General features: G+C 43.7%; 3 protein-coding genes and 2 pseudogenes across 3 annotated transcripts; 2 read left to right on the top strand and 3 right to left on the bottom strand.

Moving 5' to 3' along the window:
* Window positions 1-7,427: 7,427 nt before the first annotated feature.
* On the bottom strand, window positions 7,428-8,015 carry LOC139021295 (interferon omega-2-like). Its single transcript, XM_070431765.1, has one exon. It carries the CDS (start codon window positions 8,013-8,015, stop codon window positions 7,428-7,430), a length of 588 nt encoding a protein of 195 aa, XP_070287866.1.
* A 3,512-nt stretch (window positions 8,016-11,527) lies between these two features.
* LOC139020556 (WASH complex subunit 3 pseudogene) lies at window positions 11,528-12,095 on the top strand (annotated as a pseudogene).
* Window positions 12,096-12,829: 734 nt separating this feature from the next.
* On the bottom strand, window positions 12,830-13,345 carry LOC139021297 (interferon omega-1-like). The gene has a single exon (XM_070431768.1). The coding sequence runs from the start codon at window positions 13,343-13,345 to the stop codon at window positions 12,830-12,832; it is 516 nt and encodes a 171-aa protein (XP_070287869.1).
* A 5,157-nt stretch (window positions 13,346-18,502) lies between these two features.
* Window positions 18,503-19,090, bottom strand: LOC139021293 (interferon omega-2-like). The gene has a single exon (XM_070431763.1). The coding sequence runs from the start codon at window positions 19,088-19,090 to the stop codon at window positions 18,503-18,505; it is 588 nt and encodes a 195-aa protein (XP_070287864.1).
* Window positions 19,091-22,525: 3,435 nt separating this feature from the next.
* Window positions 22,526-23,171, top strand: LOC139020555 (WASH complex subunit 3 pseudogene; annotated as a pseudogene).
* The last annotated feature ends 350 nt before the right edge of the window (window positions 23,172-23,521 follow it).

The following is a 23,521-nucleotide window of genomic DNA, read 5'->3' as shown; positions in this document are numbered from 1 at the left end:
CATTAATTCATTTTTTCGTATTGCCTGGAAGTGTTGTGGATCTTGATGACTCAGATGTGAGTCCTTCTTAAACTCTGTGCTTGAGGGAAGTACTCTCCCCTTCTGCTAACCCAGGAAAGAGCTTTTGAATGAGTGTTGGGATCTTCAAGGGCTGAAAACCTAGGTATGTCCCATTTCTTACCAGCATCACCCTCTGCCTCTTGCTTGCCTGTTTGTTTATGTTTTCCTGAGCCTCAAATAACACCCCCAGAGGTGGTCTGCCTCTGAGGGTGAAAGAGGGGACTATTGAGCTCATTGTTCCCACTCACAGAACAGCAATGTTTTCTCAGGAGCCTTTCCTCAGAGCTGGTTCTCTGCAGTGTGGGCTCTGAGATTCCTCTTGTTCCTGTGCCAGGCACTGATCTGGGTGTCCAATTTAAGACTCTGTCTTACTCTATTGTATGCTCTTGCCCCCTTGACAAATATTAACTTTGCAAAATCGCATGGGTTTACTTCTGGGGTCTCTGTTCTGTTCCAATGATCTATATGCCTGTTCTTGTGCCAGTACCAGGCTGTTAAGATTACAGTGCCTTTGCCGTATCGCTTGATATCTAGTATTGTGATTCCTCCAAGTTTGTTCTTCTTCCTCACTATTGCTTCGGCTATTTGAGGTTTTCTTTTGTTCCATATCCATTTTTGGAGCATTACTTCTAGATCTGTGAAATATGCTGTTGGTATTTTAATAGGGATGGCATTGAATCTATAGATTTCTTTGGGTAGGTTGGACATTTTAATGATGTTAATTTTGCGAATCCATAAACACTGTATGTTCTTCCACTTTTTTATATACCTTCTTCTATCTCTTTTGTTCAGTAGTTTTCTAAGTGTAAGACTTTTATCTCTCCGGTTAAGTTTATTCCTAGGTATCTTAAGTTTTTTGGGCACTATGGTAAATTGGATTGTTGGTTTTGTTTTTCTTTCTGAGAATTGATTATTGGTATGTAACACCATAGAGTAAAGAAAACTTGTTCAATAAATGGTCTGGGATGATTGGAAAGCCACATGCAAAAGAATGGAACTGGGTTACAGTTTGTCCCCATGAATAAAACTTAACTGAAAAGGGATCAAATACAAAATTAGAAGATCTGAAAAAATAAAATCAATAGAAGGAAGCATAAGTACTAAATGCATTTGTCTTGTCTGTAGAGAACATTTTATGAACTTGACTCCAAGGGAAAATGAAGTGAAGGCAAAAATAAATGAATGGGACTCTATCAAACTAACAAGCTTCTGCAAAACAAAAGAAACTGTCAACCAAACAAAGAGGCAACATAGGAACTGGAGATAATATTTGCAAACAATAGCTCCAACAAAGGTTTAACATGCAAACTATATAAAGAACTCATAAAACTCAACACTAAACAAACTACCCAACTAGAACATGGGCAGAGAACCTGAATAGACATCTCTCCCAAGAAGACATACAAACATCCAACAGATATATGAAAAGATGTTCAATGTCACTAGCAATTTGGGAAACGCAAATCGAAACTACAATGACACACCACGTCTCATCAGTTAGAATGGCTATTATCAATAAGACAAGTAATAACAAGTGTTGGAGAAGTTGTGGGTAAGGGGAACCCTCATTCATTGGGAATATAGGTGCAGCCACTATGGAAAACAGTCTGGCGATTTCCCCACAAAATGAAGACTAGACCTACCTGCCATATGAGCCAGCAATCCCTCTCTTGTGTATATACCTGAAAAACTCAAAAACATGATTCATAAAGAGATATGCACCCCTCTGTTCATTGCAGCATTATTCACTGTGGCCGACACATGGAGACCACCAAGGTGTCCTTCAATAGAGAATTGGTGAAAGAAGACGTGGAACATAGACACCATGGAATACTAATAAGAAAAGATGAAATACTGCCATGTCGGACAACGTGGATGGTTCCTGAGAATATTATGCTACATGAAATAAGTGAGGCAGAAAAAGCTGAGCACCATGTGATCTCGTATGTGGGATGTCAAACTAAACACATGGACGCAGACAGTAGTGTGGTGGTTGCCAGAGGGGAGTGTGTGGGAGCATGGGCAGTGAATGGGGACTAATATATAGTGACAGAAGAGGATTTGACTTTGGCAGGTGTGCGTACAGTACAATATACAGATCTTGTAACAAATCCACACCTATGACCCTATGAACCAGTGTCTCCCCAAGACATTTTTTAAACAAAAGAAAGAGAAAAATAAATAAATAAACCCTTAAATCACTCACGGGGTGTTGCAGAGAATGTTCCCACGTGGCTTTATGTCAGGTAGAAATGACATAACCCATTTCATACAGAGAATCTGGGGTTATAGAGATACAGGTTTAGAACTCCACTAGGCGCTACAGTATTTTATCTTAGATCCTTGTGATGATTACTTTTGTGTTTCAATTGGATTGGCCCATGAGGTGCCCAGCTACTTGGTCGAACTTTCTGAATGTGTCTGTGAGGGTGTTTTGGTCTAAGACTGACAATTTAATAGATGGACTGAGAAAAGGTATTGTTTTCCCGAATATGAGTCCACCTCACCTACCATTTGAAGGCCTTGAATAGAACATAATGGCTGACCTTGTAATAAGAAAACAATAATTTAGCTAAATTCAATGTAACAAAACTTATAGCAAAAGGGAGGATGAAGGGCACAGTAGGGGTAGGGAGAAAGCAGAAGCTGTTTCCCTGGCTGGGGGATGAAGGGGATTAACTTCTGTCCCATAGCCAACCTTCAGCTTTGCAGAATGAGCCACATGATTATTGTTTCATTTTTTCCCAGATGTAATCAGTTGGGAACAACGAATGGGAATCATACCAATCAACTCACAAAAGACTCACTTTAACTAAGAACACCCAATTACTAATACTCTCTAGCAAAATAATGGATGTTACTCATTTTCACTGTGCATTTCATATGATTAGTGAATCCATTCAGCACCTTGTATCATCTACTAGGAAATACCATTACTACTCAAGATGACATAGAGGTGGGCAATGTCTCTCAGTGGTTAGTGTTGACCCACCCGTGGAAAGGTCAAGAATTTGCTTCCAGCTGAAGGGCATGGACCTAGGTTGCAAGTTCAGTCATGGCCTAGTCAGCTGCAAGCAGAACCCAATCAATATATGTCTCTCTCACATTGAGGTTGTTCTCTGTCTCCCTTCCTTTGTCTCTGAAAACCACTTTAAATAATAAATATACGAATGACATTACTGAGCACCTCCTAAGTTCTAGGCCAGCCGTGGGCAAACTACGGCCCCTGGACCGGATCCGGCCGGTGTGAAATGAATAAAACTAAAAAAAAAAAAAGACCGTACCCTTTTATGTAATGATGTTTACTTTGAATTTATATTAGTTCACACAAACACTCCATCCATGCTTTTGTTCAGGCCCTCCGGTCCAGTTTAAGAACCCATTGTGGCCCTTGAGTCAAAAAGTTAGCCCACCCCTGGTCTCGGCACTATTCTAAGCATATTAATTCATAGTTCATTCCTTTGAACACTTCTTTGAATACGTGCATGTATAAAACAGGTGTTTCTCAAGCACCTTCATGTGTCAGTCTGTTCTTCTAACTTTATTTTTTTAATTGAATATTTATTGTTCAGATTATTACATTTGTTCCTCTTTTTTCCCCCCATAACTCCCCTCCACCCAGTTCCCACCCCACCCTTCGCCCTCACTCCCCACCCACTGTCCTCATCCATAGGTGCACGATTTTTGTCCTGTCTCTTCCCCCATCTCCCACACCCCTTTCCCCCCAAAGAATAGTCAGTTCATTCCCTTTCTATGTCCCTGATTCTATTATAATTACCAGTCATTCTGTATATCACATTATTTATTCACTTCATTCTTAGATTCACTTGTTGATAGATGCATGTTTGTTGTTCATAATTTGTATCTCTAACCGTTTTCTTCTTCTTCCTCTTCTTAAAGGATACTTTTCAGCATTTCATATAATACTGGTTTGGTGGTGATGAACTCCTTTAGCTTTTCCTTATCTGTGAAGCTCTTTATCTGACCTTCAATTCTGAATGATAGCTTTGCTGGATAAAGTAGTCTTGGTTGTAGGTTCTTGGTATTCATCACTTTGAATATTTCTTGCCATTCCCTTCTGGCCTGCAAAGATTCTGTTGTGAAATCAGCTGACAGTCGTATGGGTATTCCCTTGTAGGTAACTGAGTTTCTTTCCCTTGCTGCTTTTAAGATTCTCTCTTTGTCTTTTACTCTTGGCATTTTAATCATGATGTGTCTTGATGTGGTCCTCTTTGGATTCCTTTTGTTTGGGGTTCTCTGCGCTTCCTGGACCTGTAAGTCCATTTCTTTCACCAGGTGGGGGAAGTTTTCTGTCATTATTTCTTCAAATAGGTTTTCAATATCTTGCTGTCTCTCATCTTCTGGTACCCCTATAATTCTGATGTTGGTACACTTGAAGCTGTCCCAGAGGCTCCTTACACTATCTTCGTATTTTCGGATTCTTTTTTCATGTTGCTTTTCCGGTTGGGTTTTTTTTGCTTCTTCGCATTTCAAGTCTTTGACTTGATTCTTGCGCTGCTCTGGTCTGCTGTTGGGTGTCTGTATAATATTCTTTATTTCAGTCAGTGTATGCTTAATTTCTAGTTGGTTCTTTATCACAACATCGAGGGTCTCATTAGATTTCTTGTAGATCTCATCAAGTTTATCGGCAGTTTCTAGAAAATTATTGAAAGACCTTTAAAGTGTGTTTTTTAGCTCTATATCCTCCATTTCTGTCATGTTTCTTTGTCTCCGCATTTTTTATGCTTTCTTGGTGCACCCCCTTATGGTCTTTGTGCACATTCTTTTTGTAGTTAAGCCTTGATTGTTGTCGGCAATACTGGGGGTGAATTGACCTCCAGGCTAACTGGCTATGAGAGTCAGCTGTGTCTGCAGTGGGAGATCTTCTGTGCTGCATCTCCAGGGCGGTGCTAATCTAGCATTTGCCTGAAGCTATTGGGCAAATGCCTCTGTGCAGGGCTTTGGTGGGGCGGGTCCCCGGGGATCTACAGGGCGGGCGGAGCGAGCACTTCTCGCTGCTCTCAGTTCTGTCCCCAGGGTCTCTGCCTCTCAGAGTCCCAGCAACTGCTGCAAACCTTGGAGAGAAAGCTGCCTTCGAGGTCCAACCGAAGCCAGACGGTCCCGCTTCTCCCATTTGAGTCTGGGTCCTTAGAGACTCGCCCGGATCTGGAGCTCAGAGTCTGAAACTCCCTCCCGATTGAAAACAACAACCACGCCATCCACCGCCAGCCCACTCCACATGCACTCCGCACCTTAGTATTTCACTTCAGCACTGGGCCTCCTCTGAGTCTAGGTATGCTATTCTCTTTCCTCCTAATTGTAGAACTTCCACTCAGCCAGCCTTCCTGTGGTTCTGGATGATGTCCGTTCCGTCTTTTAGTTGTATTTTTGAAGTGGTTGTTTGAGGCAGCAAACTCCAGCGTTAACCTATGCCGCCATCTTGGTTTCTGTGTGTTCTTCTAACTTTAGTACATGAGTTAACAAATTGGCAGATGTGGTTCCTTTCATTATCCCTTTTTTATGAAGAAGAAGATGAAGCCACAGGGAGATTAGCTTTTCCAAGTTCCTAACAATCCTTGAGAATCAAGGACAGTGATGGCGTACCTATGACACGTGTGTCAGAGGTGACATGCGAACTCATATTTTTGGTTGATTTTTCTTTGTTAAATGGCATTTAAATATATAAAATAAATATCAAAAATAAAAGTCTTTATTTTACTATGGTTGCAAATATCAAAAACTTTCTATATGTGACACGGCACCAGAGTTAAGTTAGGGTTTTTCGAAATGCTGACACGCCGAGCTCAAAAGGTTCGCCATCCCTGCTCTAGGAGTTCTGACTCCATAGTCTAAGCTCTTAACATTCTAGGAATTTCCCTCTTCCCAGGAACAACGAGGCTGCTGAGCATCGGAGCATCCTTTCTCCAGGACAGTCCGTGTGATGGTTAATTTTATGTGTCAACTTGGCTCGGTCAACCACCAGCCACCCTGAATTTCACCTTAAAATGTACCTGGAGGTAGAGAAGCATAAATGCAGCAGCCCAGATGGTCACAGTTTCAACCAGCAGAACTCCAAAATGGCGGAACAACCTCTTTGTAACTTAAAGGTAACACAGTTGACTTCCATTAAATCTGCAAAGCAAGTAGCAGGGATCCTACCATTGGAAAGGTGATAGGCAATCAAAGGAAAAAGTCCAGATGCCAGGTTTTTCTCCTTCTGCTAAACTGGTCCATGAAGTAGAGTAATATCGGAGAGAAAGATAAAGATAAAGATATGTTAAAATAGTACCCACAATTTATTGAAAAGCAAACTGAAGCATTGGCTAGATCATCTGAGGCACAGATTCAAGAAATCCTCCCACATTGATCTCCCTGCCTGCTGTCTGAGATAGTCACACAACACATACACGCAGTTATGTGATTTTGGCTGATTCCTTTCACTTCAGCATCGATGTCATCACTGTAACATTGGCATTTGCTCAGGGCCCAGAAGCACACATCAGCGCCCTCCTAGAGACAGAAGTGTCTACAACAGTTTTGAAGAACGTAGAGCAGCCACTCAATGTTTGCTCCCTCCCTTTGGCTTTTCTTCTGTTTAGAAACCTTGAAGCGGAAACCACAACAAAACTAGAGGCAGTGAGGGCGAGGAGGGAAGGGAATGAATACATCCAGGACAGCAGGACTGGGGAGACTGGTAGGAAGAGCACCAGATGCCAGTATCAGCCAACCAATACCGTATATCTTTTCTTCTTCCCTCTACTGGACTCCTCCCAGATAGTTCCACCCTCTCCTTGCTGACAGAATAGAAATCGGTTACAATTCTGACATTATCCCTGAACATCTTCCAAGTTTGCCAGGACTCTTCTCAATCCCATGCGTTGCCAGCTTTGGATAGGCACTTTCTGAGAAGTGGAGGAACTGTTCTAAAGGACTTAATAAAAGGGTACTATTTTGAGATAGATTAAAAAAATGAGGGTTTAGGTTTTCTGATTTAAAAAACTCAAGAAGTTTTCTTTGATAAGAATTGAATAAAACAAAATGCAAAGTTCATAACAAAAGTTACAAGTTTTGTAAATTTTAATACAAGATAAGAGCAAACATTGGTTATATAAATACAGAAATATAAGATGAAAGAATAAATAAATAAATAAACAAATAACAATAAATCACCATTCAGGCAGTAAGCTATCAGGGACCGTTGACCCAGGAACTGAATTTTCTAACATTTTCTCACTTAATACTCTGACAACAGATTTCCTGAGTAAAATTCAATAAATTCTGTTATTAGAGCACATGTGAGAGCCTTTGGACATGACCCAGGACATATGTGCAAACGTGATCTGGCACATTCATCCCTGAGAATCCTTTCAGGGGGATCCCACGTCTCCATCCTTATTTCTTAGCTTTTCTTGCAAGGCTGTTATTGAGGAGAAGGATCTCATGATTTCCCCTCTGACAACCTCCCAGGCGCAGTCACTGTATTTCTTCTCCTTCAGGTAAAGGTGGATGCCCTCGAAGTACGTCTTCAAGGCCTGGGGAGGGCCCTCCATGGCCAGGGCAGATCCTTCCTCTCGCCTCTCCTCCACCAAACACGCCTCCAGGTCTTCCAGCTGCCGATGGAGTCCTGAGTGCAGTAGGCCCACTAGGGTCGTGTTCCAGGTGACGGAGGAGTTCTCTGTGGGCAAGAGGTTGAAGACCTGCTGGAGCATCTCATGGAGGACAACGATGGCCTGGGCCTTCTGGACCTGGCTGCCATCCACCGTTGCCCGAGGGAATCTGAAGTCCTTTCTGTCCTTCAGACAGAAGATAGGGGAGATCGTGCTCATTTGGTTCAGAAGGTCTAAGTTCTTCCTGCTGAGCAGGATGTGGTCCTGAGGCAGGTCACAGCCCAGAGCTCCCCCGGGGCCAGCGCTGAACACCACCAGGGCGGTGAGTACAGAGAGCAGGAGGGCCATGGGCGAACGAGGGTGCTGCTGGCCTGGCTGAGCTGGGCGTCTGGAGAACAACTTTGGGCCAAAAGTTGTGCAATGACCTTCTTTCTAAGCATGGCCCTTAAATAGGGAACACAACGATTTTCATTTTCTAAACATTTCTTTCCACTTTCCCTTCCTTTTTTGTTTTCTTTTAGGTGGTCTAAGGAGATGTCATCAATCTGCAATACTAATTTCCTTTTTAAATTCCCACAAACTTGAGATGTTTCAGTCCAGGGGGATACTTAGTCAAATGAAAAGGTCTTGGTCCTAAAGTCAGAGTTTAGGTAGATGTGTAAATACTTACACACATGCACATACATATGTGTTTATTGCATAAATACAACTCTTCTCTGCTTTAGAAACAGAAATGCTCAGTGATTCTGGGCAACCTTGTGCCCTGCTTACTTTGGACGGGGAGCCAGGCTCCCTCATCCCTGTGGGCTTGTGTAATTTGTCAGGTACCTACCAGACTCAGGTGGTAAATAATCTCGTTAGAACCAAGGACTGAGTGTAATTTACTGTTGTGTCCACTGCAGAGGCTGAGGTTATTAGTGACTGTGTTTCGGGGATGTTTCTCTTCTAGATCCCATTCCTGCAGGGCCCTGTGGTTCTGCTTCACGGGGGCCACTAGGTCAGGACTCTAGACATTGCCATTTCTTTCCCGCATTTGTAACTGGTTGTTAGTGCTCCTCAGGCTGTGCCAATACCCCCGGCAGGAATCCAGGTTCTTTGCTGGTGGCTGTAGGTGTGGAGATTCTCATAAGAAGATAGTAATATGTTTCCAGCACCACCCCGTTCACAAGGCTGATATCAGCTCTAGTCACCCTTTGCCTCTGGAGTGACAGTGTCCTCAACCCAGCCTCTCTTGGACTCCCCCCATGGAGGACAGGCTCACCCCATCCTGAGGTCCTTAGAATTCTCCCCAGGTGGAGGGGCTTGTGTCTTTGTGGCAAAATAATCATCAGGATCCTCCAGTTCTCCCCACCCTGGGAAGGTTTGTGTGAAGGACCCTTGTTCTCTGTGGTGACGGGCTCCTCTCCTGAGCCAGCACCCATGTGTCAGTGCTGTCCCAAGCCGTCAGCACTGACAGCAAACATTTATTTTGTCTACGTAGATGGGGAATTAGGTATCCATTTGCAATCATTGATCTTCAGGAGGCCAATAATTTTTATTTGGCAAGTGCAGCTTCTATTATTAAATTCTCTGTTTAAATTATTTCACACATTATGCTCAGGATTTCTCAGCTGGGCACGGGAGATTCAATGACGTCTCTCAATAGAAACTTGTAGAACAGAAGCTGGTGAACTGCAGCTGTTCATTCAGCCTGTGCGTTTCTCTTGGGCTTCTCTGTTCATTCCTCTCTGTCTCATGCTCAGGACGCAGGGCAGTGAGGCTCAGGCTACTAAGTCAGGGAGAAACAGCCTTCTTTCCTTAATTATTCATGATGCTTCATTGTAAATGTAAAGAACAACATCGTCATTACATAGTGTTTTACTGGGCATAGTCTGTGTTGTTCCTCTGACATGATTTTCTACTTCATCCTGAGGTTCATATAAAGGGAAGTAAGAAAGTCAAAGGGACTTCACCATTTTTCTCTATAATTATTACGAGTTGAGACTTTTTATTTCTCATTTTAACATTCCCAGAAAGCAAAATCGACAGTTGTTTGTGGGCAAAATTAAAACTAATAGAATTCTGCATGTCAACAAAGTGAAAGAAGGGGAGTGGCTTCTGCTGACAAGAGGACCAAGTGTCAGTTGGCAGAATTGACTGCAGCCACACAGGGCCCTGGTGCTGTGGCAGAGGGAGGGGGAAGCCAGCCCTGAGCTCCTACAAGGCAGGGATGGGCTGCCTCTGCCAGAGGCTCAAACAGGAGGACCTTCTGGGTCAGTGACCAGCCACGTCCTTTCCTGTCATTTAATCCACATGCGATCAGCTCTGAGGACAGAAGGGAAGACTCACAGCCACCAGCTCTCAACATCCTGAGACCTCGACCCCCACTGCTGGACCAGGAACCCTCCGTGGCTGCATCATGGACATTAACCCTGGTCTGGGTGCTCGATGTAGTTAATAAATCCACTCAGCTACAGAGAAGATGGCCTTGAGAAATCTGGACTTGAGAGCAATGGCATTGGATGCTCCTAAAAGAGTGTGCTCTTAATTTAAATAATTATATTGCTATTTTACAGTAAAAGATAAAATTTTATTGCATGTTCACTATGGTCTAACTACTGTTCTAAGATCTTTGAAATGGCTCATTGAACCTTCTCAATGTCCCTATTTCCAATAAACTTTTTTATACCACTATTATGCAGTATCAATCTGGAGCGATGAATTATTTGGAAGGTACCACGAATCCCAGGTCAAACCCTTTAGGAGATTGAGATAACCGTTTGTCTGGAAGGGCCCGTTTACAGATGACAAGGATAGTAAAGGACATGGGATTTATGCACCAAGGAGAGGCCGCGGCATGAGAGCACTGAGCAGGGAGGGTGGGGTGGTAACGGATTCCAAGTTCTACTTCATGTCCCAGTGGATTGCTGTCTGTTGTTCTGTATGACATCACCAGTGTGGTTCGAGTCTATAAACCTGACTGACATTAAGTTCTAAGGAAAAGTAGACAACAATCTTTTTAGATAGTTTTTATATAGTTGACTTTTCTGACAATTGAAACAAGTTTGTTGCTGGCACTGGAGTAACCGTGGTGCCTCCAATTCCCAGCAGGCTGCTGTGGGGGTGTCCCCTGTGCTGGGGACACTGCTGTTGGCCACGTCTCTGTGGGAGAGCTCTGTTCTCAGCATCCACTTCCATCTTCTCCGGCTGTGAACCAGAAGGATCTGCAGAAACAGGTGCCTCAGTGCAGGCCCTTCCCAGTGTTCCCCTCCTGAGGGCCTGCCTGTTCCAGTCCAGGCTTTACCTGTCTCTGTTCTGCCCAGTTCTCCAGCCCCTGCTGACTTTCATCTCCTTCCCTTTCCTAGATGTGCTCTGTCTCCTGTTCCATGTTCACCAGATCAGAGGCTACTTCTCAACTCTTTGCACTCAGTGCATCACCTAGATCGGCTCAGACCAGCTGCTGGGAGCATAGGTGATAGTGCCCTGTACAGTCCTGTCCTTGAAAACACCCCCTGTGATCTACCCTAATTTCTCTCTGTACAACTTGGTAGAATAGAATCAAGTTCCCAGAAAAATTTGGGGACACACGTTGAGTTGGCCAAGTTTCCAAATAGAAGGTGCCCATGACCTACAATCCTTGTTTACACATGAGCCAAACTTAAGAGTCCTGTGATCAGAAATGCTTGCATTGTGCTCTTCCACAAACGCAAAATAAAGTTCTGTAACGATCCAGGTCAGGATAGTTTTCTGTTGATCAGTTACAAGAGCCAGCGTGAACCTAACTGGCCAATGTCTTTAATCAAACATTATCCTGAAGAACCTTTCCATTAAAAAAAATGGAGGGTTTGTGGGTGATGCCTGGGTGCCCGCCAACTGAGGAGATGGATGAGGACGGGCTTCCTCTCATGGGGTCGGGCATTGACCTGACCAAGGTGCCAGCTCTCCAACAGGAAAGAACGGTGGCCTTCCTAAACCAGCTTGTGGTGCACACTGTGCAGTTCCTCAGCCGCTTCTCCACAGTCTGTGAGGAGAAGCTGCAGACCTTTCTCTTTGTATCCAGCGAATTAAAAAACTCTCAATATTTTAGATGCATTTTGTCACCTATCCCAGGCCTAGATGATGTCACAGTTGAAGTCTCCACTGTAAGTGTCACTGGAGCCACAAATGTAACCACTTCAGAGCCATCACAGCAGAACAGTTTACAAGAATCTGGACCACAGGAAAGTGAAGTAACAGCAGAAAATATCTTAACTAGCCAAGGATCCAAGATATGCCAGATATCTCAAAATGGTTCCAGTGGGTGTCCCAATGATGGCAATAAGAAACAAAAGGATATCAGAAAGACTAGACCCAGATCTTCTCGAGAGGCCAAATGCTCCAGTGCCTGATATCGAAGGTGAAAAAAATGCAGAAGAAAGTTCAGATAGTGCATCCTCTTTTAGTGACTAAGATTAACTTTCATAATAATTACAGATAACATGTGTAGATGTACTTTACGTTCTATCAGAAAGAGAGTCTGAGCTTGACCTCTTTTTCAAAACAACATCAAGTGACCAGATATTCACCACCATGCTTCCTTAGTGCTAATATTGTAATAATAATAAAGCATTTATAACCTGGAAAAAATGGAATTTATAGTTTGGAAAGAGCCAATAGCCCCGACCCCCTCCACCACCACTGTCCCAAAAAATTAAACAGTAAAAAAAATTATATTATAAAATAGTTTATTTAAGAAAGATCATGTACCTCTCTCTAAACATTAATTTGTAAGTTCATGATGTACACTATATTTTAAAAATAACCCCTTGATTTTGGTGTCAGGTATTTCTCAGCTGGTGCAGAAATGTGAGTGGAGATTGTTTTGGGGTTTAGCAAACAATGCAATGAAGCCAAAACCGGTTTGGCTCAGTGGATAGAGAGTTGGCCTGCAGACTGAAGGGTCCCAGGTTCGATTCCGGTCAAGGGCATGTACCTGGGTTGCGGGCACATCCCCAGTAGGAGATGTGCAGGAGACAGCTGATTGATGTTTCTCTCTCATCGATGTTTCTAACTCTCTATCTCTCTCCCTTCCTCTCTGAAAAATCAATAAAATATATTTTTTAAAAAAACACAATGCAATGAAGACAGGGAGTCAGTCAGCAAATAAATTCATTCTGAATTAGTTGCCTTTCCTTTGAGGATTGTTACATGATTCCAACGCGAATTGTAATTTCCACTCTAACGACCTCCCAGGCACAGTAGCTGTATTTCTTCTCCTTCAGGTAGCTATGGATTCTTTGGAAGTACTTCCGGATGAGAATTCCCACATTGGGACAAGCCCGGATTTCTCCTTCCCTCTGCTCCAGGTGCTCCAGGCTGTGGTGAAGGCTGGACAGTAGTTGAGACAGGAGGGTGTGGTCCCATGCAGCCAGGCTGCGCTGTGCTCTGAAGAGGTGGAAGATCTGCAGGAGCATCAGATGGTGGAAACAGGTGTGTTGTATCTTCTTCATTTGTATGATTGTTTCTAAATTCCAAGGGAATTTGAAGTCGTTTCTGTCATCCAGGCATAAGTGAGGGGGCGTCCTTTGTAGTTGTGACAAAAGAGTTAAGACTCTCCCTTTGTCTCGTGTATGGACACGATGTATGTCCTCCTCTAGAGAACCAGCAGGGATGGAGCAGAGCATCACCCCTGCCAGCAGCCACAGAGAGATCTGGGCCATTGCGAGTTCCAGTGATTCAGGGGACTACCGCCAGGTGGAGGCGCGGGCACAATTAGCAGCCGCTTTCCTTCCTGGGATTCCTGGAAAGCGCGCTTCTCCCGGTGGCCGCCAGAGGGCGCGCAGGAGGCCTTAAGTGAAGCTGCTTTTGGGGAAAGTGCAGTCAGGCTGGTCTGAGAGCAGAAGCGCTGGCCGCCCCGCAGAGCGCCTGGTGCTGCTTTAATAGTGAAGGTGGAACCCTCCATTCCTGCGCCACCGTCGCCGCTGAAGAAGGAGCTCTGCCTGCGCCTCCCGCGGACATTGTTCTCAGGAAACCAGCACCGGCCCGGGCCTTCTCTGCGCTTCCCCAGGAGTGTGGGGCTTTCCTTTTGCACGGAAGCTCCAGCGAGGCCATTTCCACCGGGAATCCGTGTGCTGGGGGGTCAGAGGCTGGAAGGAGAGCGTGTTGGGGGGTTGAACAGAATCGGGGCGCTTTGGGCGCGAGGTGCCCCCAGACTCAGAGCTGGACGCGGGAAGGACGGGCGCGACTGCTCCGCGCTGGGGACGCTGTGGGGTGAGTGGGGCGCCCGGCCCCGGGAGGGGCGGCTCTGCAGGGGCTTTGGGGCTTTTGTGCGATGTTTCAACGTGACAACCTTAGGGAGCCATGGGGTAAAGTTAGAAACACTGGAAAGTGCGAGCATTGACACGGCTCTTCCTGAAGCTACTCAAAATATTAAAGAACTTTAATATTAAATATAAATATGAAGCTTAATGTTTAAGAAATATTTTATATTCAAGCACCAGTTTAACTTTTAAAATAGTTTAGTATGAAATAAATATCGCTGTAAATTTTAAATATATTTTAAACGTGGAAACTATTAACACATTCTCTTAAACTTTAAAAAATATTTAAATATTGATTTAAATATCCACATAATATTTAAAATATTTTAATCTTAAGACATCATTCTATGAGGATTTTAAAAATACTTATATATCGAATATTAACTATTAACTGAAAATTTTCAAGGTTTTAATTTTTACCATTCAGACTATAAAAACTCCATGTATGAAACTTCCAGTTTATTTCAACTGTATTTTCTTTGTACCCAAACAAGGATTTGATATAGTTTTACTGTCTTGGCTGGAATGGAAGCAAACACTGTTTAGTATTGTCAGGATGACTTGTGTTCAGCCTGGCCTGCCTGGCTCAGCACTGGAGCTTCTGCCTATGAAACCAGGAAGTCCTGGTTTCATTTCTGGTCTGGGCACAGGTCCTGGTTGCAAGTTAGATCCTGGGTGGGGCTTGCAGGAGGAAGCAGATCAATGCTTCTCTCTCATCATGGATGTTTCTATCTGTCTCTCCCTTTACCTTCCGTTCAGAAATCAATAAAAGTATTTTATTTAAGACATTATTTTTTATAAAAGAGATTACTTGATTTTGTTGAGTTTCTTGTAACCACCTGACAATGATGAATCATTTTTCTTTAACTTCACTTTACTGAAAGGTCCTCTCAGGTTTGCACCTTGAATGAATCGTTAAAAGTAAAAATTGGTGCTGTGTACAGGCTGGAGAGAACAGTTAGCAGGTCAGATCTTTTCCTTTTCTTTGGTTAGAATTTTGTAGACTGAATGGAACTTGATAAAATTATATTTGCACCGTTTCCCCTCCCTTTGTAAGCCTCTGAGGGACTTGCAAGTGGAAGGTCATTTCATGTCTCTAAAATGTTGACATTTTGTTCACCATGGATGTGCTGCATTAATTCATTTTTTCGTATTGCCTGGAAGTGTTGTGGATCTTGATGGCTCAGATGTGAGTCCTTCTTAAACTCTGTGCCTGAGGGAAGTACTCTCCCCTTCTGCTAACCCAGGAAAGAGCTTTTGAATGAGTGTTGGGATCTTCAAGGGCTGAAAACCTAGGTATGTCCCATTTCTTACCAGCATCACCCTCTGCCTCTTGCTTGCCTGTTTGTTTATGTTTTCCTGAGCCTCAGATAAACCCCCAGAGGTGGTCTGCCTCTGAGGGTGAAAGAGGGGACTATTGAGCTCATTGTTCCCACTCACAGAACAGCAATGTTTTCTCAGGAGCCTTTCCTCAGAGCTGGTTCTCTGCAGTGTGGGCTCTGAGATTCCTCTTGTTCCTTTGCCAGGCACTGATCTCGGTGTCCAATTTAAGAGTCTGTCTTACTCTATTGTATGCTCTTGCCCCCTTGACAAATATTAACTTTGCATAATCGCATGGGTTTACTTCTGGGGTCTCTGTTCTGTTCCAGTGATCTATATGCCTGTTCTTGTGCCAGTACCAGGCTGTTAAGATTACAGTGCCTTTGCAGTATCACTTGATATCTGGTGTTGTGATTCCTCCAAATTTGTTCTTCTCCCTCAATATTGCTGCGGCTATTTGAGGTTTTCTTTTGTTCCATATCCATTTTTGGAGCATTACTTCTAGATCTGCGAAATATGCTGTTGGTATTTTAATAGGGATGGCATTGAATCTATAGATTTCTTTGGGTAGGTTGGACATTTTAATGATGTTAATTTTGCGATTCCATAAACACTGTATGGTCTTCCACTTTTTTATACCTTCCTCTATCTCTTTTGTTCAGTAGTTTTCTAAGTGTAAGACTTTTATCTCCCCGGTTAAGTTTATTCCTAGGTATGTTAAGTTTTTTGGGTACTATAGTAAATTGGATTGTTTGTTTAGTTTTTCTTTCTGAGAATTGATTATTGGTATATAACGCCGTAGAGCAAAGAAAACTTGTTCAATAAATGGTCTGGGATGATTGCAAAGCCACATGCAAAAGAATGGAACTGGGTTACAGTTTGTCCCCATGAATAAAACTTAACTGAAAAGGGATCAAATACAAAATTAGAAGATCTGAAAAAATAAAATCAATAGAAGAAACCATAAGTACTAAATGCATATGCCTTGGCTGTAGAGAACATTTTATGAACTTGACTCCAAAGGCAAGTGAAGTAAAGGCAAAATAAATGAATGGGACTATATCAAACTAATAAGCTTCTGCACAGCAAAAGAAACTGACAACAAAACAGAGAGGCAACATAGGAACTGGAGATAATATTTGCAAATAGCTCCAACAAAGGTTTAATATCCAAACTATATAAAGAACTCACAAAACTCAACACTAAACAAACTACCCAACTAGAACATGGGCAGAGAACCTGAATAGACATCTCTCCCAAGAAGACATACATACATCCAACAGATATATGAAAAGATGTTCAATGTCACTAGCAATTTGGGAAACGGAAATCAAAACTACAGTGAGACACCACTATTTTGAAGAAGTACTGTTGATATTTGGCTGTGTTGACTAATGAGTTTTCGACCACTGGGCTAGATCATCTGAGGCACAGATTCAAGAAATCCTTCCAAATTGATCTCTCTGCCTACTGTCTGAGATATTCACACACAACACACACGCAGTTATGTGATTTTGGCTGATTCCTTTCACTTCAGCATCGATGCCATCACTGTAACATCGGCATTTGCTCAGGGCCCAGAAGCACACATCAGCGGACTCCTAGAGACAGAAGTGTCTACTGCAGTTCTGAAGAACATAGAGTAGCCACTCAATGTTTGCTCCCTCCCTTTGGCTTTTCTATTGATTATAAACCTTGAAGCGGAAACCACACGAAGCCGAAACCGGTTTGCCTCAATGGGTAGAGCATGGGCCTGTGGACTGAAGGGTCCCAGGTTCGATTCCGGTCAAGGACATGGACCTGGGTTGTGGGCACATCCCCAGTAGGAGATGTGCAGGAGGCAGCTGGTCAATGTTTCTCTCTCATCGATGTTTCTAACTCTCTATCTCTCTCCCTTCCTCTCTGTTAAAAACCAATAAAATATATTTAAAAACAACAAAAGGAGAAACTACACAAAACTAGAGGCAGTGAGGGTAGGGCGTGAAGGGAGTGAATATACCCAGTAAAACAGGACTGGGGAGGCTGGTAGGAAGAGAACTAGATGCCAATATTGCTGGGGTCCAAGGGTCCCCAAAGGTGTGGACGGAGTCGGCAAAGAAGGAATGACACGAAGACAGCCTTTAGTTGATCAGCAGCCTAGTCAGGACCTCTAGCCAGGATCTCCAGCCAAAGTTCTGGTTGGAGTTCTGGTTAGGAGCTGATGAGGATCTGATGAGGATCTGATGTTTATTGTCTTGTTACATCCGTATTTATACCAGCTGATTTTAATCCTGTCAATTTCTATTACAAAGGTTAGGGCGTTTCTTATCTCCATTCCAGGGAGTAAAGATTATGTAGCTTAACTACCCGCCTGACACGTAATTAAGGGGTTGTATCCCCTCCCTAACCTCAGGGAAAAATCCCTACCTGGGGAAACAACCTTTCTCAGAGAGGTGACCTTGGTTAAAACACATGGCACTAAGGAGAGCAAACATATTAAACAATATGCTATATATGCCAGGTCCCTTGAAACATATGCTGTGCAGATGTTTCTTTCCTGCAGTGACTGTGTCAAGCAGCAAGGATGGACCGGCTTCCAGTACAATATCAGTGAACAAATACCATATATCTTTTCTACTTCCCTCTACAGGTCTCCTCCCAGATAGTTCTACCCTCTCCTTGCAGACAGAATAGAAATCAGTTACAATTCTTACATAGGCCCTGAACATCTTCCATGTTTTCCAGGGCTCTTCTCAATTCCATGCGTTGCCAGCTTTGGACAGGCACTTTCTAAGAAGTGGAGGAACTGTTCTAAAGGACTTAATAAAAGAGGACTATTTTGAGATAGATCAAAAAAATAAGGACAGGTTTCAGCTTTAAAAAACTCAAGTTTTCTTTGATAAGAATTGAATAAAACAAAATGCAAATTTCATAACAGAAAAGTTACATGTTTAGTAAATTTTAATACAAGATAAGAGCAAATATTGGTTATATAAATACAGAAATATGATAAGATGAAACAATAAATAAATAAATAAATAAATAAATAACAATAAATAAACATCGAGGCAGTAACCTATCAGGGACTGTTGACCCAGGAGCTGAATTTTGTAACATTTTCTCACTTAATACTCAGGCAACAGATTTCCTGAGTAAAATTCAATAAATTCTGTGACTAAAGCAGATGTAAGAGCCTTTGGACATGCCCCAGGACAGATGGGCAAAGGTGATGCGGCACATTCATCCCTGAGAGTCCTTTCAGGGGGATCCCACGTCTCCATCCTTATTTCTTAGCCTTTCTTGCAAGGCTCTTGTTGAGGAGAAGGATCTCATGATTTCCGCTCTGACAACCTCCCAGGCGCAGTCACTGTATTTCTTCTCCTCCAGGTAGAGACGGATGCCCTGGAAGTACCTCTTCAAGGCCAGGGTTGGGCGCTGCATGGCCAGGGCAGATCCTTCTTCTCCCATCTCCTCCACCAAACACGCCTCCAGGTCTTCCAGCTGCCGATGGAGTCCTGAGCGCAGTTCCTCCACGAGGGTCGTGTTCCAGGTGACAGAGGAGTTCTCTGTGGGCAAGAGGTTGAAGATCTGCTGGAGCATCTCGTGGAGGACAGCGATGGCCTGGGCCTTCTGGACCTGGCTGCCATCCACCGTTGCCCGGGGGAATCTGAAGTCCTTTCTGTCCTTCAGACAGAAGATAGGGGAGATCGTGCTCATTTGCCTCAGAAGGTCTAAGTTCTCCCTGCTGAGCAGGACGTGGTCCTGAGGCAGGTCACAGCCCAGAGCTCCCCCGGGGCCAGCGCTGAACACCACCAGGGCGGTGAGTAGAGAGAGCAGGAGGACCATGGGCGAACAAGGGTGCTGCTGGCCTGGCTGAGCTGGGCGTCTGGAGAACAACCTTGGGCCAAAAGTTGTGCAATGACCTTCTTTCTAAGCATGGCCCTTAAATAGGGAACACAACGATTTTCATTTTCTAAACATTTCTTTCCACTTTCCCTTCCTTTTTTGTTTTCTTTTAGGTGGTCTAAGGAGATGTCATCAATCTGCAATACTAATTTCCTTTTTAAATTCCCACAAACTTGAGATGTTTCAGTCCAGGGGGATACTTAGTCAAATGAAAAGGTCTTTGTCCTAAAGTCAGAGTTTAGGTAGGTGTGTAAATACTTACACACATGCACATACATATGTGTTTATTGCATAAATATTGCTCTTCTCTGCTTTAGAAACAGAAATGCTCAGTGATTCTGGGCAACCTTGTGCCCTGCTTACTTTGGACGGGGAGCCAGGCTCCCTCATCCCTGTGGGCTTGTGTAATTTGTCAGGTACCTACCAGACTCAGGTGGTAAATAATCTCGTTAGAACCAAGGACTGAGTGTAATTTACTGTTGTGTTCACTGCAGAGGCTGAGGTTATTAGTGACTGTGTTTCAGGGATGTTTCTCTTCTAGATCCCATTCCTGCAGGGCCCTGTGGTTCTGCTTCACGGGGGCCACTAGGTCAGGACTCTAGACATTGCCATTTCTTTCCGGCATTTGTAACTGGTTGTTAGTGCTCCTCAGGCTGTGCCAATACCCCCGGCAGGAATCCAGGTTCTTTGCTGGTGGCTGTAGGTATGGAGATTCTCATAACAAGATAATAATATGTTCCCTGCACCACCCCGTTCACAAGGCCGATATCAGCTCTAGTCACCCTTTGCCTCTGGAGTGACCATGTTCTCAACCCAGGCGCTCCGGGACTGCCTCCCTGAGGACAGGCTCACCCCATCCTGAGGTCCTTAGAATTCTCCCCAGGTGGAGGGGCTTGTGTCTTTGTGGCAAAATAAGCATCATGGTCCTCCTGCTCCCCCGGGAAGGTTTGTGTGAAGGACTCTTGTTCTCTGTGGTGACCGGCTCCTCTCCTGAACCAGCACCCAGGTGTCAGTGGTGTCCCAAGCCCTCAGCCCTGACAGCAAACGTTTATTTTGTCTAAGTCGATGGGGAATTAGGTATCCATTTGCAATCATTGATCTTCAGGAGGCCAATAATTTTTATTTGGCAAGTGCAGCTTCTATTATTAAATTCTCTGTTTAATTATTTCACACATTATGCTCAGGATTTCTCAGCTGGGCACGGGAGATTCAATGACGTCTCTCAATAGAAACTTGTAGAACAGAAGCTGGTGAACTGCAGCTGTTCATTCAGTCTGTGTGTTTCTCTTGGGCTTCTCTGTTCATTCCTCTCTGTCTCATGCTCAGGACGCAGGGCAGTGAGACTCAGGCTACTAAGTCAGGGAGAAACAGCCTTCTTTCCTTAATTATTCATGATGCTTCATTGTAAATGTAAAGAACAACATCGTCATTACATAGTGTTTTACTGGGCATAGTCTGTGTTGCTCCTCTGCCATGATTTTCTGCTTCATCCTGAGGTTCATATAAAGGGAAGTAAGAAAGTCAAAGGGACTTCACCATTTTTCTCTATAATTATTACGACTTGAGACTTTTTATTTCTCATTTCATCTTTCCCAGAAAGCAAAATCGACAGTTGTTTGTGGGCAAAATTAAAACTAATAGAATTCTGCATGTCCTAAAAGTGAAAGAAGGGGAGTGGCTTCTGCTGACAAGAGGACCAAGTGTCAGTTGGCAGAATTGACTGCAGCCACAAAGGGCCCTGGTGCTGTGGCAGAGGGAGGGGGAAGCCAGCCCTGAGCTCCTCCATGGCAGGGGTGGGCTGCCTCTGCCAGAGACTCAAACAGGAGGACCTTCTGGGTCAGGGACCAGCCACGTCCTTTCCTGTCATTTAATCCACATGCGATCAGCTCTGAGGACAGAAGGGAAGACTCACAGCCACCAGCTCTCAATAGCCTGAGACCTCGACCCCCACTGTTGGACCAGGAACCTTCCGTGGCTGCATCATGGACATTAACCTGGTCTGGGTGCTCGATGTAGTTAATAAATCCACTCAGCTACAGAGAAGATGGCCTTGAGAAATCTGGGTTTGAGAGAAATAGATTTGGATGTTCCTAAAGAGTGTGCTCTTAATTTAAGTAATAATTATATAATTATTTTACAGGAAATGATATCAAAATTTTACTGCATGCTAACTTTGGACCAACCACTGTTCTAAGATCTTTGAAATGGTGAATTCAACCTTCTCAATATCCCTATTTGTATTAAACTAGTTTATACCACTATTATGCAGTATCAATCTGCATCAATGAATTATTTGGAAGGTACCACGATTCCAAGGTCAAACCCTTAAGGAGCTTGAGATAACCGTTTGTCTGGAAGGGCCCGTTAACAGAGGACAAGGACAGTAAAGGACATGGGATTTATGCACCAAGGAGAGGCCGCGGCATGAGAGCACTGAGCAGGGAGGGTGGGGTGGTATCGGATTCCCAGTTCTACTTCATGTCCCAGTGGATTGCTGTCTGTTGTTCTGTATGACATCACCAGTGTGGTTCGAGTCTATAAAACTGACTGACATTAAGTTCTCAGGAAAAGTAGACAACAATCTTTTTAGATAGTTTTTATATAGTTGACTTTTCTGACAATTGAAACAAGTTTGTTGCTGGCACTGGAGTAACCGTGGTGCCTCCAATTCCCAGCAGGCTGCTGTGGGGGTGTCCCCTGTGCTGGGGACACTGCTGTTGGCCACGTCTCTGTGGGAGAGCTCTGCTCTCAGCATGCACTTCCATCTTCTCCCTCTGAACCAGAAGGATCTGCAGAAACAGGTGCCTCAGTGCAGGCCCTTCCCAGTGTTCCCCTCCTGAGGGCCTGCCTGTTCCAGTCCAGGTTTTACCTGTCTCTGTCCTGCCCAGTTCTCCAGCCCTGGCTGACTTATATCTCCTTCCCTTTCCTAGGTGTGCTCTGTCTCCTGTTCCATGTTCACCAACCAGATCAGAGGCTACTTCTCAACTCTTTGCACTCAGTGCATCACCTAGATTGGTTCAGACCAGCTGCTGGGAGCGTAGGTGATAGTGCCCTGTACAGTCCTGTCCTTGAAAACACCCCCTGTGATCTACCCTAATTTCTCTCTGTACAACTGGGTAGAATAGAATCAAGTTCCCAGTAAAATTTGGCGACACACGTTGAGTTGGCCAAGTTTCCAAATAGAAGGTGCCCATGACCTACAATCCTTGTTTACACATGAGCCAAACTTAAGAGTCCTCTGATCAGAAATGCTTGCATTGTGCTCTTCCACAAACACAAAAGAAAGTTCTGTAACGATCCAGGTCAGGATAGTTTTCTGTTGATCAGTTACAAGAGCCAGCGTGAACCTAACTGGCCAATGTCTTTAATCAAACATTATCCTGAAGAACCTTTCCATTAAAAAAAAAATGGAGGGTTTGTGGGTGATGCCTGGGTGCCCGCCAACTGAGGAGATGGATGAGGACGGGCTTCCTCTCATGGGGTCGGGCATTGACCTGACCAAGGTGCCAGCTCTCCAACAGGAAAGAACGGTGGCCTTCCTAAACCAGCTTGTGGTGCACACTGTGCAGTTCCTCAGCCGCTTCTCCACAATCTGTGAGGAGAAGCTACAGACCTTTCTCTTCGTATCCAGCGAATTGAAACAACTCTCAATATTTTAGATGCATTTTGTCACCTATCCCAGGCCTAGATGATGTCACAGTTGAAGTCTCCCCTGTAAGTGTCACTGGAGTCACAAATGTAACCACTTCAGAGCCATCACAGCAGAACAGTTTACAAGAATCTGGACCACAGGAAAGTGAAGTAACAGCAGGAAATATCTTAACTAGCCAAGGATCCGAGATATGCCAGATATCTCAGAATGGTTCCAGTGGGTGTCCCAGTGATGGCAATAAGAAACAAAAGGATATCACAAGGACTAGACCCAGATCTTCTCGAGAGGCCAGATGCTCCAGTGCCTGATAGCGAAGGTGAAAAAAATGCAGAAGAAAGTTCAGATAGTGCATCCTTTTTTAGTGACTAAGATTAACTTTCATAATAATTACAGATAACATGTGTAGATGTACTTTACGTTCTATTAGAAAGAGAGTCTGAGCTTGACCTCTTTTTCAAAACAACATCAAGTGACCAGATATTCACCACCATGCTTCCTCAGTGCTAAAATTGTAATAATAATAAACCATTTATACCCTGGAAAAAATGGAATTTATAGTTTGGAAAGAGCCAATAGCCCCGACCTCCTCCACCACCACTGTCCCAAAAAATCAAACAGTAAAAAAAATTATATTATAAAATAGTTTATTTAAGAAAGATCATGTACCTCTCTCTAAACATTATTTTGTAAGTTCATGATGTACACTATATTTTAAAAAT

This window comes from Myotis yumanensis, unplaced genomic scaffold, assembly GCF_028538775.1.
Source record: "Myotis yumanensis isolate MYYU_CA2020_CCGP unplaced genomic scaffold, mMyoYum1.0.hap1 SCAF_12, whole genome shotgun sequence".
Lineage (NCBI taxonomy): Eukaryota > Metazoa > Chordata > Mammalia > Chiroptera > Vespertilionidae > Myotis > Myotis yumanensis.
This window is presented reverse-complemented; position numbering and strand designations above follow the sequence as displayed.

Bases quoted from the DNA above. Each gene is read 5' to 3' on its own strand.
- LOC139021297 (XM_070431768.1), bottom strand. From the start codon at position 13,345: ATGGCCCAGATCTCTCTGTGGCTGCTGGCAGGGGTGATGCTCTGCTCC.
- LOC139021293 (XM_070431763.1), bottom strand. From the start codon at position 19,090: ATGGTCCTCCTGCTCTCTCTACTCACCGCCCTGGTGGTGTTCAGCGCT.
- LOC139021295 (XM_070431765.1), bottom strand. From the start codon at position 8,015: ATGGCCCTCCTGCTCTCTGTACTCACCGCCCTGGTGGTGTTCAGCGCT.